Raw genomic sequence first — 15,678 nt, 5'->3', positions numbered from 1 at the left:
TTATTTACGACCAGTAATCTGCGTCGCTAGTGTAAACGCTGTGGGGCCGGCCTAAAAGGTAAATATTTGCAACCGGCCCAGGACCGGCCCTGGACCCAAACGTAAGTGTAAATGGGGTCATAGTGTATCACTCACAAAAAAGACGTGTGAGGTTCTTTCTTTAGATTTTGAAGAATGATTTGTGTTACAGGTTGACACATGAGTCAAATGCTCAAGATATCGGCTAACGCCATGGGACCCTTGGCTTATCAATGAATAATAAATACAGTACTACTTTTGTATATACTATCAAACTAAATATGATGTGCCCATATTATATAGACATGACGATGTCCACTACGATATTCGGGCATATCACTACCATATTTGGGCACATCACACTTTTTTTGTTAAACTAGTTGGGACAGTGTAGACACAGAACTATGTGATCGAAACATAAGTCGGAATTGGACTGACGCGATTGATTTAATTTGATATTTTTATTAATGTAATGATTCATTAAAATCTATAATACCGATACGCGTTTGGTATTGATCAATGGTGCAAAAAACCCTGAGAAATAATGGTATAACGCGATTTGGTGATAGCTTAGCAATAATACAACCCATATACTATTATTATAAATACCTATTACAAATCCGTTCATATAACATCGCGAACCGAAAATGTATAAATGTTATTCTACAGACAGTAATTATATATTCAAAAGCCATATTATTATTATTATCAATATCTAAATGCGATAGTAATAACCACATAAACATAAATTATTCCCAATACAAGTTTGTGCGTTTAATTCTAGAAAGAAACGACTGTGCTGACAGGCCAATGACATAAATCACAAATAAAGTCCCAATTGTTCACTTGCGTTTTGATTGGCCGACCTATTATATTAGATTAATGAAGACTGTCCAGTCAAAAAGTTACGCGGCGTTTTTTGTAAGAAATATTTCTTGTTATATCCTTTGTTTGTAGTCAATCGTGATACTATATTGGGATTTGGAATCTGATTATATTGAGGAACAGAATAAACTTGAATCACGCATTGAAACCGTTGGCTTTATATCGTATGGTGTATTTTGAAGTTTGTTTAAATATTGGAACTGTAACGTATTAAATGTGCACATCGACGATCACGTTGTAAGAGGAATTTATTGACGAACAAACAAACTGAATACACAAGTATATAGAGGGCGCAGCCCATAAATATCTAACATCTTCTTTTCTCAGCTGAATTTGTTCAAAATGTTGATTAGTAACTATATATCATTTAAATGCTTAAGATATCAGATTTGTTAAACTATGTACTGTTTCAATAAAGTTCTTCTACAGTATTATATATTTTAAAGTTCCATTTTATGATTAAATGTATATCTTGAAATTTGTTCTTTCTTTAGTCCTTTTTTTGTTATGTTTTAGAGTTCTTTTTTTTTCTTTATTTTAAACAAAATATTTACAGGTCCAACCGATTAGGTGGCTTGCTGGTGCGTCCGCTTCTGGTTATGTAAGCTGGTGGTTCGTTGGTATCAGGTTTAGCATTGGTTGGTGTTTTCTGTTTGGGAATGGTTATTTCCGGTGATGATTGTTTGGTCTCGGTGGTTGTTGGATGGGTGTTATAATCATGTGAGATCTGGTTCAAAGTATCTGTTTGATGCACTTCTGTTTCTGCGATATTTCTTTCCATTGTGTTCTACTACATAAGATCGTTGTGTATTGTGATGTTCAATTACTGTTGCTGGTTGCCATTGTTTTGATCCTGGCAGGGGTGCCATTCTTACTGAATCTCCTGGTGCCAAAGCTGGGAGTGAGTTGCCATGTTTTTGATCATAGTAGTGTTTCTGTTTGCTCTGGTCTGCTTGAAATCGTTGCTTGATGTCTGTTGTATCATATGACTTTGGCTGTAGTAATGTTTTGGCTGTAGGAAGCAGGTTTCGTGGTCTTCGTCCCATTAGTAATTGAGCGGGTGATAATTTACAGCTTGCTAGTGGTGTTATTCTGTAATCTAGCAAGGCTAGATTTTTGTCATTGCTCTTCTTCCATAGTCGTTTTACTGTCTGTACAGCTCTCTCTACCTCACCGTTTGATTGTGGGTAGTATGGTGAAGAAGTGCTGTGCTGTATATCGTAGTCTTTGCAGAATTTGGTAAACTCTGCTGATGAGTATTGCGGACCATTATCTGTTCTTATCTTTTCGGGTATCCCGTGCCGACTGAATTGTTTCTTTAAGTTTTCTATTACCGTGGAGCTATCAGTTTTCTGCAAACGGTCTACTTCGATGTACTTTGAGTAGTAATCGATTGTTATTACGTAGTCTTGTCGTTCAAACTCAAAGAGGTCACTTGCTACTACATTCCATGTTAATTCTGGTAGTTTATATGATTTAAGTGGTTCAGTGTGTTGACGATTTTGATAGGTATTGCATAGCTGGCAATCCTTGACTAATTCTTCCACTTGTACGCTCATACCGGGCCAATACAGAGATTCAAGTGCCCGCTGTTTGCATTTTACTATGCCCTGATGAAATGAATGTACAGTATTTGGTTAAGCATGTTTGATCTCATGCTCGGTGGAACGACAATATGCATTCCTTTGTATACTATTCCATCTGCAACTGACAGTTCATCTCTTGCGGTCCAGTATTGCCTAATTGCATGTGGTGTCTCTTCTTTTGTGTCTGGCCATCCTCTGAGAAGCATGCTGTGCAGTTCGTTTAGTTCTTTGGCTGTACAACTTTGAAATTCAGCATACCTGACTGGTGATACTGCTATGTAGTCTGTCATGTTAATTGTGATCGGTTTGATATCTGGTTCTGTGTCTGGTAAGTTAGCACGGCTTAGTGCGTGACCGATCGCAATTTCTTTGCCTGGTCTGTATGTTACATTAAGGTCATACGGTATAACAGCATGTTTTGAAGTCTCATTGGGGCGGAGAGTATTGGTTTTGAATATATAGCTTGCAGTGGCTTGTGGTCACTTTCTACTGTTACTTGGTTTCCAAACACATAGTGATGAAACTTCTTGCAACTGTGCACTATTGCCAGCATTTCTTTTTCTATTTGTGCATATCTGCACTCTGTTGGGGTTAGTGCTCTTGAAGTGTATGCGACTGGATGTCCTTCTTGCAATAGCACACCACCCAACGCATAGCTGCTTGCGTCACATTGTATGGTCACTTCTTTTCGCTGATCGAAGTAAGCTAGCACAGGTGTAGTGCTGCACATTTGTAGTAGCTTGTCAAAGCTTTGTTGTTGGGGCTTGTCCCAGTAGAAGTCTGTATCTTTGCTAGTAACTTTTCTGAGTGGTGCATCCACTTCACTAAGATTAGGTATAAATTTTGCCAAGTATTGTATCATACCAAGGAATCTTTGTACATCTTCTTTTGATTGAGGCCTTGGCATCTCAGTTAGAGCCTTTATCTTATCTGGATCAGGTTGAAGACCATCTTTTGACAAGATATGACCAACATATTTGACTTTGTGTTTCTTCACTTGACATTTTGAAAAGTTTAGCTTTAGGTTCCAATTGGTAGCTCTGTCTACTACCTTTCTCATAATTTCATCGTGGTGTGTCTCATCTCTGCCTGCAATTAGTATATCGTCCATGACTGCTCTAGCACCTTCAATTCCCTCTAACATGTTATCCATTATCTTTTGAAAGATTTCTGGTGCACTCTTTATCCCAAATGGTAATCTTAGCCATCGGTACCGTCCTATTGGGGTGTTAAACGTTGTCACCAGACTAGATTCGTAGTCCAGCTCGATTTGCAGGAATCCAGACTTTGCGTCAATAACTGCTAAAATCTTTGACCCTGCTACTGAAGCTACTATTTCTTCAACAGTTGGAATTGGATAGTGTTCTCTTCTGATTGCTTTGTTTAGATCCTTAGGATCAGAGCAGATTCTTATTTTGTCGCCTTTGACTACAACTACCATAGTACTGACCCAGTCAGTGGGCTCTGATATTTTAGTGATATGTCCATCTTTTTCCATTTCAGCCAACTTATGCTTTATCTGCTTTTGTAAGGCAAGTGGTTGTTTCCTTAGACCGTGCACTACTGGTCTAACTGTAGGGTCAATTTTCAGTGTATATTTCCCTGGTAGTGTGCCAGTTGTCTTTCTTAATTGAGGATAGTCATTGATGCTGTTTATACGCTGTATCAGCTTCAGTTGTTTGCTTGCTGCTCCTGATAAGATTGGTACTTTATCAGTTTTCACAACATAATACATTATGTCAACTGTACATTTCTTGTATGTGGTTGGTAATGTTATACAACCCTTCACTTCTAAGGCGTGACTGGTATACGACTGAAGTTTTAAGCTAGTTGGTTTTAACTTATGATTGAGTTTCTTATTCTTAACCCAACTATATGACATAATGCTTGCCGCTGCTCCTGTGGCGATCTGAATGCGCACTGGCTCTCCATCCACTATCACGGTTTCATGCCATTCACTATTAGATGTTTTTCCAATAGCATTTATCACATCGATTAGATGCTGATATTCATCCTGACTTTCAGTGTCACTGTCGGTTTCTGCGTACTGTTCTTCCACTTGGTGAGCACCTTTAAGATTGGTACCCTTCTTTCTGCAGACTGCTGCAAAGTGGTTCAACTTATGACATACAGCACACATTTTGCCTTTAGCTGGGCATTTATTATGTGTGTTGTCGTAGCCGCATTTAGTGCATTTATTGTTTCTTGCTGACGTTTTATTGTACTGTTTTGGCCTTTGTTTATAGTTTGACCTTTTCCTAACCTCATGTATTTTTGCGTCTTCATCTTTGTTTATTATTACTTTCATACTTTCTTGTGATGTTTCATAATTCTGACCTATGGTTATGGCTTTGTCTAAGGTCAGTTCATCGCCACGCCAAAGATCTAGACATTTTTCTTTGACCTTTGAGTGCAGGGCGTTGCAGACAATAGAGTCTCTTAACATTCTATCTTCTTCTTGGTAATTGCAGTCCTTTACTAAAACTCTCAGGTCTGTGACAAAATCTTCAAATCTCTCACCTTCTAATTGTTTCCTTCTGTGGAAATTTACTGTAGCCCTTATAGTATTCTTTTTAGGTGCTACATATGCATCAAATTTAGCACACACGCCGTTGAGCGTTTCGTTTTCTGCTGGTCGATCACCTTCGGCTCGTGCCCACGTGAATGTACCATATACTTCTCTTCCCTTGTCGCCGATGTAGGTCATCATATAATTGACTTTTTCCACTTCGCTCTTTGTTGCGAGTGGGCCCTTAAATGTAAACTCACAGTGTTGTTTGAAACGTTTCCACTCTTTATTCAAGTCTGTGGCTGCCCAATTCATTGTAGGTCTGTGGACTTTATCCATTTTGGTTTATTTCGTTCAAGGTTCTATAAACTTTCTGACACCATGTAACGTATTAAATGTGCACATCGCAGGGCCGTAGCCAGGATCTGTCAAGGGGGGGGGGGGGGGGGGGGTTCGGACACTAAGTATTTGGGTCACTGTCCCACTGTCACTGTGTTTCCCTTGTGGCCCGGGAAACAGCCTTAATTTCATACTAAATGTTGTTTCTGCCACTAAATTGAAATTGAGTTCCATTTCATCGTATACCATCCGGACACGGAACTTGATAGGCTTAGTCATAAAGTAGTTACAGAGTTGCAGGGCATTTTATCATTGTTGAATGTTTTGATATTAGCCTAATTGTTAAAACGACCTTCACAACCAAAATATTTCTTTTTAATAAAATCTATTTTAAATGGAACGCTACAAAAATAATCCTCTGCTTTATCAGAGCATGCATACCTAATAACCAGACAAGAACGTGTCTTTATTACATTTTACTATCAATCTATTTTCAAGTCACGCAATCCATTTTTCAACAATATAGTAGTATAATAACATTTTGATTGAATAGTGAGGGATTAGTTACAGTTTGACTTTGAATAATAATAATTTACTGAAAATCCAAAATGAACTTGTGTTATAATACAAAAAAAATTATTCAATCAAAGAAACGCTCTACTACACATGAGAAATAGATGTCGGTCGATAAACTTCTGACGACGACTAAAACAACGACAATCAGCTAAATGTTAGTAATTTTATTTCATCTCTGGCTTGTTACATTTTTCATGACACATTACCGGACTTCCCCCTCCTCTCGCAATGAACGACAGTACAGATCCTCCCTATCTAGGCTCGTGTATGTAGCATACTACTACGTTATTCACAAATTACGCACGCATAGCAGTGTTAGTAGAACCATCACAGATTACCTCTAATGGATCAATCATTCACACATGATTTTAAAAATTCATCGACAAACGAAATATAGCCTATATTCATTCCTTTTAAATATTAGGCATATTGCCAAGGCTAATAATCGATTTGTCCATAATTATTGCGTTTTGCCGGAGGTTTTCCATAATCTAAGGCCAATTTTTAGGCCAAATCATAATTGTGCGTATAGTGTTGTATTTCCGATGCGTGTAGTACCCTATTTATCTTCATTTCCGTACGTTCGTCGTAAATAGGCCGAATTTCCGTAGTAATTTATAGACGTTCCAAAATTTGAACCGTGTTATACCGGTAACAGAGCAAAGTTTGCTTCTTTCTGCAAATTTCCTATCATTATTTTCTTTGTTTTATTTGGAGTGTGGTTTAAAACAACACTTTTGTAAAGTTTATAGTGGATAAATGAAAATGAATTTTTGGAAAATGTGGTTTTAACATCTGACTTTATTTAGCATTTTTAAATGAATTAAAATTCCAAATTATAGAATTTAACCTTTTGCTCAATATATTTATAGCAACTGCTTCATATTTTTTGTACAACTTTTTAAAATTATTAATTGATAATTAATTTACATTAATTGAGTACAGTTATTAGAATGTATTACCGTACCAAAAGTACCTTAATCGGAGACTTCCCCGCGACGTTTGCATTGAACGAAAAAAAAATTATCATAAATTTACGTGCGCGAGTACTATTTGCGGCCATACTAGGGGTGTCATTTAACAATTTGCTTGCTCAAATACTCAGTGTCTACAGCCCTGGAGTCTTTGGGCAACCCTCTTAAAATAGTCCTGCGACCGCCCCTGATAGCTCTATCTATATTTATTTACAGCAATTTGTTGAGGAAACTAAATATATCAATGTAAATAGGTGGTATTGGTACAGTTGAGTAGGCCTACGTATCGGCTGGTGGTCTAGAAAAAAATAATCGAATGCCATAGGCCTAATGTAAACTACAGTACATGATACCATAGATATTATAGTGTAATGATATTAAATTCACTATATAATCCTCTATGATGATGATACACTATACTTCATAGCCACACATAAATATTGTAGGTAACCGCAGCGTTCCATTTTTTGATGTACGTCGGAAGGCTATATACTTTATGCATGCTGACTGCCAGTGATCGAAACAATAGGTACGCGGTTGTCTAGCGGTGGTGTTCTTTGTACGATTCGTTCGTGCCCAAGCTCGCGTCAATATCATGTTACATCCTTGGACCAAAAATTCGTATTATTTTTCAGGTAAAAATCGGCAACCAATTCATTTGTTATTCACGAACGACTCACGAGTTTACAAATTTTTCAATTTACAAACAACCTTTTGTATTGTGGGGCACGTATTTGGAGGATTTTCAGAGATGAGGGTGTGGTGAGGTATTGTGGATGTCGGGGATAGGGGTTCGCAGTCGGTTAAGGGGGGGGGGGGGGTCGCTGTAAAGGGGGATTCGCCCGAATCATAAAAACCCCCCCTGGCTACGGGCCTGCATCGACGATCACGTTGTAAGAGGAATTTATTGACGAACAAACAAACTGAATACACAAGTATATAGAGGGCGCAGCCCATAAATATCTAACAGGAACCAACACTATATTTATATATCTAAAGAGTTGTAAAGCATCCTGTAATTGGCGATTTTTCGCTGTTGGATGTGGTTGAAATAAAAAAAAAAAATAAAATAAACTGAAGGCAGAGGAGGCGTTCCATATCAAAGTGGTATTTGCACAAGTCATTATTTAAAGGCGCGCCTATTGATTTTTAAGTGCAACGTCATTCTTACTATCAATTCAAAGAACTTATAATTTTTAATATTATATTAAGGCCATTCTGCAGCGAAGCCTCTTCCAGTCGCCGTCAAATAGAAAGCATGGGTGATAATAAAAGTATAAGTTCTGAAGGAGGTACATTTGTAAGTTTTGCAACGAATGCTATTCATGCTGGACAAGAGCCTGAACGTTGGAAATCCCTAGCTGTTGTACCTCTCATCTCACTCTCCTCCACGTTCAAACAGTCTTCCCCGGGTGAATGTCCTGGGGTAAGTACGATCATTTTTCATTCTAGCCTAGAAAACTAATAGGCCTAGCCTAGTAATAGTGAGCTTTTGCGGTGAACGAAGGACGATCGGGGCCACGGACGAGGAATCGGGACGATTCGGCGCTAATCCATATACTGTTTTGTTTACACTTCATCGCGGTCGAAGATCGTTTCACACACGACGCTCGAATCAAGATTATTCATACACAGTTATAAATAAATGTTATATTAATAATAAGATATGTTGCACTTCAACTTGCAGTCCATTTGGTCGATAATGATTCAATAAAATAGGCTAGCCTAGGCCTAGTCTACCTATGAAAATTGGTATTTATTAAAGAGTCTTATTATTGCACTACTGTAGGTCTCCCTGATGGGATCCAGTCAAAGTCGCCCCATCGCCAAGTCGCCCCATACAAAGTCGCCCCATCGCAAAGTCGCCCCATCGCAAAGTCGCCCCATAACAAAGTCGCTCCCTGGCACAGTCGCCCCATCGCAAAGGCGCCCCATCGCAAAGTCGCCCCAACGCAAAGTCGCCCCAACGCAAAGTCGCCCACGGTTTTATTTCGGTATGACTATGAAGTGCCGTCGCTAGTAGTAGGGCCTACGCTGTTTTAATCATATCGGTTGCGTTTGATATCGATCGCGTTGTTATTTTGGTCACGCTAAATGTCGTATACATTAGGCCATGTAAAAAAAAACAACAGTTGATCGTCCTGGTTTTCTAAAAAAAGGAAGGAAGAGGCTCTTTTTATTTTTTATTTTTTATTTTTCCAAGATGGCGACTCACTACCATATTTTCTTGAATAAACATGCCGCTATGAATAAAAATCACTCCCACCCCTCGCAATTCAAATAAATATGGTAAGTACTGTAAGATGTCTAAACAAACATAAGTATACAGAACAGCAAATATTAAAATACACCTTTTTTTTTATTTTATCAGGGGGTCACAATAAAAGTCCTTTTTGTACACTTTGACTTTATATCAAACTTCTGGATATTATTAGCCTACTGTGGCACAAATGCTCTAGTGATTTTCCTTTTGGGTGTTTTGCCTGATACCTTACAAAGTGGATAATTCATGTTCTCAATTGATAAATTGTGCTCAGTTCCACAATAAAAGCACAGGGGGTCTGTGAATGTTATGTAATAAGCTGCTTCGATAGGCAGGGCACATGTCATTTTGTCATTGACAAAAACAATAGAATCGTCCTCTCCCAGGATGTCTTGAAAACAAGTTCCACATGAATACGACAGTGTGTCCAGTTCTCGTTCCAAGAGCTGCCTTTGGTCACGCTTCAGAACATGTGCTGCATAACATACTCGCCACTTGAAGCATTCTTCACACTAGAATAAAGAATGAAAAATAGTAGGGGTAAATATATGGTAAATTCAGTTGTGTTGAAAGAATTCTGAACATGACAATAATATGATAATATGACATCCAAAGAGGGAGGGAATATCAATGCATACACACATATTTTTAAAACAGGACGTGGGTCATGTACCCGAACACGTCCGTAAACATCTAGCCATATGGGACAGTTTCAACCCAGCCGGGTCGATTCGCCCCTCTATGGATAGGCAAACTCTACACTCTCTTGCGACAATATGCTAGCCTACAGTTTTGTTACTTCTATATGAACATTTTTACCGAACAATTACTCACCTCCGTAGTTTGGTATTGGTCTCCTATCGGTCCACCTTGATCGAATTCGCCGCCTGCAAAATCAGAGAAAATGTCTGCGAGAGTACGTCGGCCGTCCACTACACCGTTCTCGCATACCAAGGGCCGGCTTCACGATTTTTGTTGCAGTCCGAATCGAAACACAAATAAAAACCATGTTGTTTATCTACTAGACTATTTAGTCTAGCAGTATCCTACTATCCTAGATCAAATTATTATGTAACAATTGATAAAAGGACTAAAAAGTAGGCCTACCAAGGAACCAATAATTATAAATATTAATAGTGTATACTGTAACTCAAATGTATAGAATATAGCGATAGAAACAAGGTAGAACCGAAAACATGTGGTGCATCGATGGAGCAATCGTAAACGTTCTCCAAATCCAGTCGTTTTTTGCTTCACGGCAACATTTTTAAGGAGTAGCGAGCATATAGCGGCTGTGAAAATTCTAATTAGATCCAGACGTTTATGTAAAATATTATACCCATGATGAGTGTAATTCAAAATATTCATACATTCAACGGCAGTGATACCTCTATCAGCGCTGACCTATAATCAAAGAATATGACCTCAAATTTATCGCAGTCGACGATGTGTATCGATGGCTCCCGACGGCTGTGGATCACGAAAAAAGAAAGAGCTAGGCCTAGCTTTCGACAAAGGTACAACATAAATCAATGTTTTATATACAAAATATCGAAATAAAAAATAAAATAAAAATTGATGCGGCCTGAAAAAAGCATGCGGGCGGGGACGATCAACTGTTGTTTTTTTTTATATGGCCTTATAATGTTTATCCTATTATACATAATTTGTGGTTTAATTTTTATTTTACAGGTTTTAATCGAGTGATGTGCTTTTTAAAAATCATTAAAAAAATAGTTCCTTGTTTGAAAGTTCTAAAAAGATTATCCCTGATTTATAGTTTCGAAAATGTTAATTTAATATGATTTTAAAATTAGTTACCAGAGCCACAATTACGAATTAATCTTTCTTCAACCTACGCGTGGATACCAGCTCATTTTTTAGGATAATATAATAAATTTATAAATGTGTAGTAGGCCTTCGTATAGAGTTAAAACAATAACAGCGTTGTAAGACAATGAGTGTTATAGGCTACTTATTGATCATTTTGCATTTTTGACAAGTTATGTGTCTATTGTAATTTAATTTTATTATGACTTTTCAAAATGAAGACATTTTAGCAAAATTAAAACGCTACATTTTGACCATGGAAAAGCCATCGTAGAGTATCATGTGCATGTTTTTTAAAAAGGGGAATCCCCGACGGTCAGCAGAAAGACGTAGCAGCTGTGAGAAAACAGATACCAGAAGGCACAGCTCCAATTGGTTTCAGATTGCCGCTTCGAGTCGCCTTTTATTCAACAGTACAGTGATCATTTTACTGAAGAAATTCTTTTCAACCCTTTTGGTTATAGAACATTCTAATTATCATGCCTAATAAATATCCTCATATCGAGTGTTTATTTAATTTTAAATTAAACAAGACAGTGAAGAGGCACGGAATAATACGTACACGGACATACGACGAATACACACACGCACGCCGTCATCAATTACGTGGTTGATGCAATTTCATAATGGATTATAATGATGGGATTGCCTTTCCAGGCTTATAATCAATGTTAATTGTAATTAATAGTAAACTGAATGTTTATAAATAAATTGTTTTACGTAATTTGTTTCATATAAAATAAAAGACGTTCCCTATCAAATATTTCACATTTAAATAATTATGTACTGTTACCGTAAATGACATGCTGAATAATACTATAATCTTAAACTATGTTTACAATTTGTCATTTTTTAAGGCACACATCTTTCTCATCATAAACCTGTAAAATAAAAAAAAAATCAATTATTAACATAATAAATATTCATCGACCAAAGTAAAAATAATCTAGATCGTAACATCATTTTATCGCGACAAAAATTAAACATGACCGATTTCAAACGCGACGCGACTGATATCATCGTAAATCTCCGGTTGGGTTTCCCCATCTTCAGATGGTGCGTTGTATAGTGCGACAACGGCGGAGTAATTACGGGGGTTTCCCTCTGGTGAGCTCAGTGCGACCGCGGAGTGATTAGTCGGGATTCCTCTCTGATGATGGGGGAGCGTGCCGATCATGTGACCTGAGACTACATGGCGGGGCTTCCCATTTTATGCCTACACGTTCCGTGTTATTTTGTGTATCATTGCGACATTTTACGCACTTGTAAACTATTTTAACGTTTTGGGGCGACTTTGTGATGGGGCGACTTTGTGTTGGGGCGACTTTGCGATGGGGCGACTTTGTTTTTGGGGCGACTTTGTTTTGGGGCGACTTTGCGATGGGGCGACTTTGTAAGGGGTGACTTTGCGATGGGGCGACTTGACTAGCATCCTCCCTGATCTGCTAATTTGTATGTGTACATTTAAGGGATGCGTTTCGTTCTCAGCAATTGCTTTCACCTTATTCAACATGATTTCTTCACATACCGTATATTTCGGTGTATAAGTCGCACCTGTGTATAAGACGCACCCCCAACTGAGAGTAAAATATCGGTATTTTTTATATCGTCGATGTATAAGACGCACCTTATATTTCATCAAAACAATGTTTTTTTAAATTGTAATCAATATTATTGTAATAATATATTTTGTTATATCTACAACGGCGTCCTTTATTTAGGTTTTTTCTTACCTAGGCTCGACCGCGCCCAGCCTCAACAAGTTCTTTCTAACTTGTTATTCATGAGTTTCGCCGCAACATCGAGTGCATGACCGTGTGTGTAACACGCACGTGTGTGGGCTAGCCTCGCTCGATCATTTCGAGAGGGCGCACGTTTTCATGGACAATCGTATTCGATTAGTATCTATGTATCCGAGAAGTGTGTACGCTAGGTCCATGCTATAATCACCTGGAGAATATACTAGTCGAATACCGTACACCATGTGCCACCAAAAGAAGGGCTTGCGCTTGGGGTACGGCGATCGTGCGTATAACTACTGTATAAATAAATACTATTCCAATCGTACGACGTAAACGTTTACAAATGAAATTTTATCGGAGCGCCATAATGAACAAATCTTTTCATCATATTTAGTATAACATCATGCTAAAATGACTTGAAAACTAGGCCTAGGCAGAAGCAGGTTGCCGTTACGTTAGTTAGTTACTGTAGCTAGGCCTAGCCTACTCAGGCCTAGCAAACGAGGTGACGATAGCCTAGGCCTATGTACAATCTGTGTGGTGAGGCATTTATGTTCGGTGTATAAGACGCACCCTTAATTTAGAGGTCAAATTTGCGTGTCAAAAGTGCGACTTATACACCAAAATATACGGTATATACTAATATTATCTTTGACCTCGGACCCTATTGTTTTAGTAGCAGACTTCGTTATCTTGTAGATTCGGTCCGCGTTACCTACCTTTAATTTCCTTCGTTATCTAAGGTTTACTATTTGGGTACACTTTTTCCTTAATTATGCTAGACACAGAAAATGTTATGTAGTCACTATTAATACTACCGTACTGACGCGGGTATAAGCCCATACTCGGGTATAAGCCCACCCCCGACTTTTGACTAATTTTCATGAAAAATGAGGCACTCGGGTATAAGCCCACCCATTAATTCGAAGATCTACAGTGTGTGTCGTAATACATTATTTTGCATTTGGCGACGTCCATACACCGAATATACCTACCTTTGATCATAACCAAGCTAGGCTAATATACGCTAGGCCATATGAGGCCTAGCGGTCCTGTTTTGTTTACACTCCATCGCGGTCGAAGATCGCTTCACACACGACGCTACAAGTCGCCAAAACGGAAAACCACTATTTGGTATCGGCTGCCATAAACAAGCTTATTAAATTTCTTTGGTACGTAACATTTCTATTTAACGAACATTGTATACTTGCTTTTCTGCTTGATAAATTCTTGTTAAATTGATGTTTAAAATAAGATATTCTACGATAAATTACACGAACTAATTTTCCGACACTCTACACCTCGTGTATTTAGAGGCAACGTCGTACACGTGAGGGCGCTCGCTCGCATGGTGGAATACACAGTGTACATGTGCTGTTTTTGACGATCTGCATTTTTGGATCCTCGGGTATAAGCCCACCCCCCAAACTTGACGTGATTTCATGTTCGAGGGGGGTGGGCTTATACCCGCGTCAGTACGGTAATAGTTTTTGTTGCTTCATCGATTGAGTTTGACGATAGAAAAACATCTCAGTTTGTAGACTCAAAGCAACATTTTAATTCTTCTAATCCTCTTCGGTCCACATCTTGACTTTCTTTACCACTGGCTTAAATTGCTTCAATTTCTCTTTGTAAGCAGGCACTAGTTGGATCATACTGTGGTCCGATTTACCTATACCGGCTTTCGCTGATGCTTTATAGGCGCTTTTGATGTTACCATAAAATTTGTCTAATGTCCGGTTTCCTCTTGTTGGAACGTTTACATACTTATAGTAATGTGGCAGGGCATGTTTTAGGTCACATAAATTGAAATCGCCATGAAAAAGTTTCACCGCATCATGTGATGCTGTTTCTAGTTCATGACTGAATCATTGACGATGCTAGTATTTTTACGTCGGTCTTTGGATGAATGACTACGGTAACGAATATTTGGTTGAATTCTCGTGGTAAGTAATAGGGTCGAAGTGCAACGGTGATAAGCTCTACATCTGGTGTACATACTTGGTGTTTCACAGTTATGTTATTACATCATCTCTCATTGATGTACAGTAGATGCATACTCCGCCTCCAATAGTTTTACCAGAGTTCGCAGTCCGGTCTCGGCATTCACACAAGTATCCATCAATGAATGATTCTTGTGGTATCCTTGAACCAGGTTTCAGAGAAGCACATTATATTGCTTTCTCTGTATTCATTTATGTGTTCAGTGCATGCCTTCAGCTCATCTAATTTATTTCTAAGAGATTGAGCATTTCCAGTTAAAATCGATGGTAAAGGAGCTATGAACTTACGTCGTCTCAGTCTGGCCTTCAGTCTTCCTCGTTTCCGTTTGGTTTTTGCTTCCGGTATTCCATCTGTTGATCGAGCAAGCCCCGGGTCGAATGGCTGGGAATGAGGCCTAAGACGAAGCAACTCATACCGGGTATAACAGATCACTCTTGGTGCGTCTCCTACGCTAGGTAAGTCAGTAGAAAACGATAGCCTAAAAACAGGGTACAACAGTACTTGAGCACAACATAATTGCTTGGTGTACAATTAAATATGTTAAACAACATAACAAATATGTAATTTAACGATAAATACTCATTTCCTCACAAGTCGCCAAAACGGAAAACCCCTACAGTATTTGGTATCGGCTGCCATAAACAAGCTTATTAAATAATAAATTTCTTTGGTACATTTCTATCTAACGAACATTGTATACTTGCTTTTCTGCTTGATAAATTCTTGTTCAATTGGTGTTTAAAATAAGATACGATAAATTACACAAACTCTAAGCTTAATTTTCCAATACTCTACACCTCGTGTATTAGATAGAGGCAATGTCGCAACACCTCGTGAGGGCGCTCGCATGGTGGTTTCTGAGGAGGACGAATGTCCATGATTGAATACACAGTACATGTGCTGTTTTTGACGATCTGCATTTTTGGATCCTCAGTTATAAGCCCATCCCCCA

General features: G+C 38.4%; 1 protein-coding gene and 1 pseudogene across 2 annotated transcripts in view; one reads left to right on the top strand and one right to left on the bottom strand.

The window, feature by feature from the left end:
• LOC140051121 (cystathionine gamma-lyase-like) overlaps window positions 1-15,678 on the top strand; it is a 64,605-nt gene that overhangs the window by 7,375 nt on the left and 41,552 nt on the right. Inside the window, exons 1-2 of one of the 2 annotated variants that reach the window (XM_072096241.1) lie at window positions 7,412-7,522; window positions 8,100-8,313. In XM_072096241.1, coding sequence (XP_071952342.1) covers window positions 8,146-8,313 — 168 coding nt within the window. In that variant the 5' untranslated portion in view covers window positions 7,412-7,522; window positions 8,100-8,145. Of the gene's footprint in view, window positions 1-7,411; window positions 7,523-8,099; window positions 8,314-15,678 lie in introns of those variants that run through there. The other variant, XM_072096240.1, reaches the window with a different exon arrangement.
• On the bottom strand, window positions 9,000-10,159 carry LOC140052157 (uncharacterized; annotated as a pseudogene).

Source organism: Antedon mediterranea, chromosome 6 (assembly GCF_964355755.1).
Source record: "Antedon mediterranea chromosome 6, ecAntMedi1.1, whole genome shotgun sequence".
Lineage (NCBI taxonomy): Eukaryota > Metazoa > Echinodermata > Crinoidea > Comatulida > Antedonidae > Antedon > Antedon mediterranea.
This window is presented reverse-complemented; position numbering and strand designations above follow the sequence as displayed.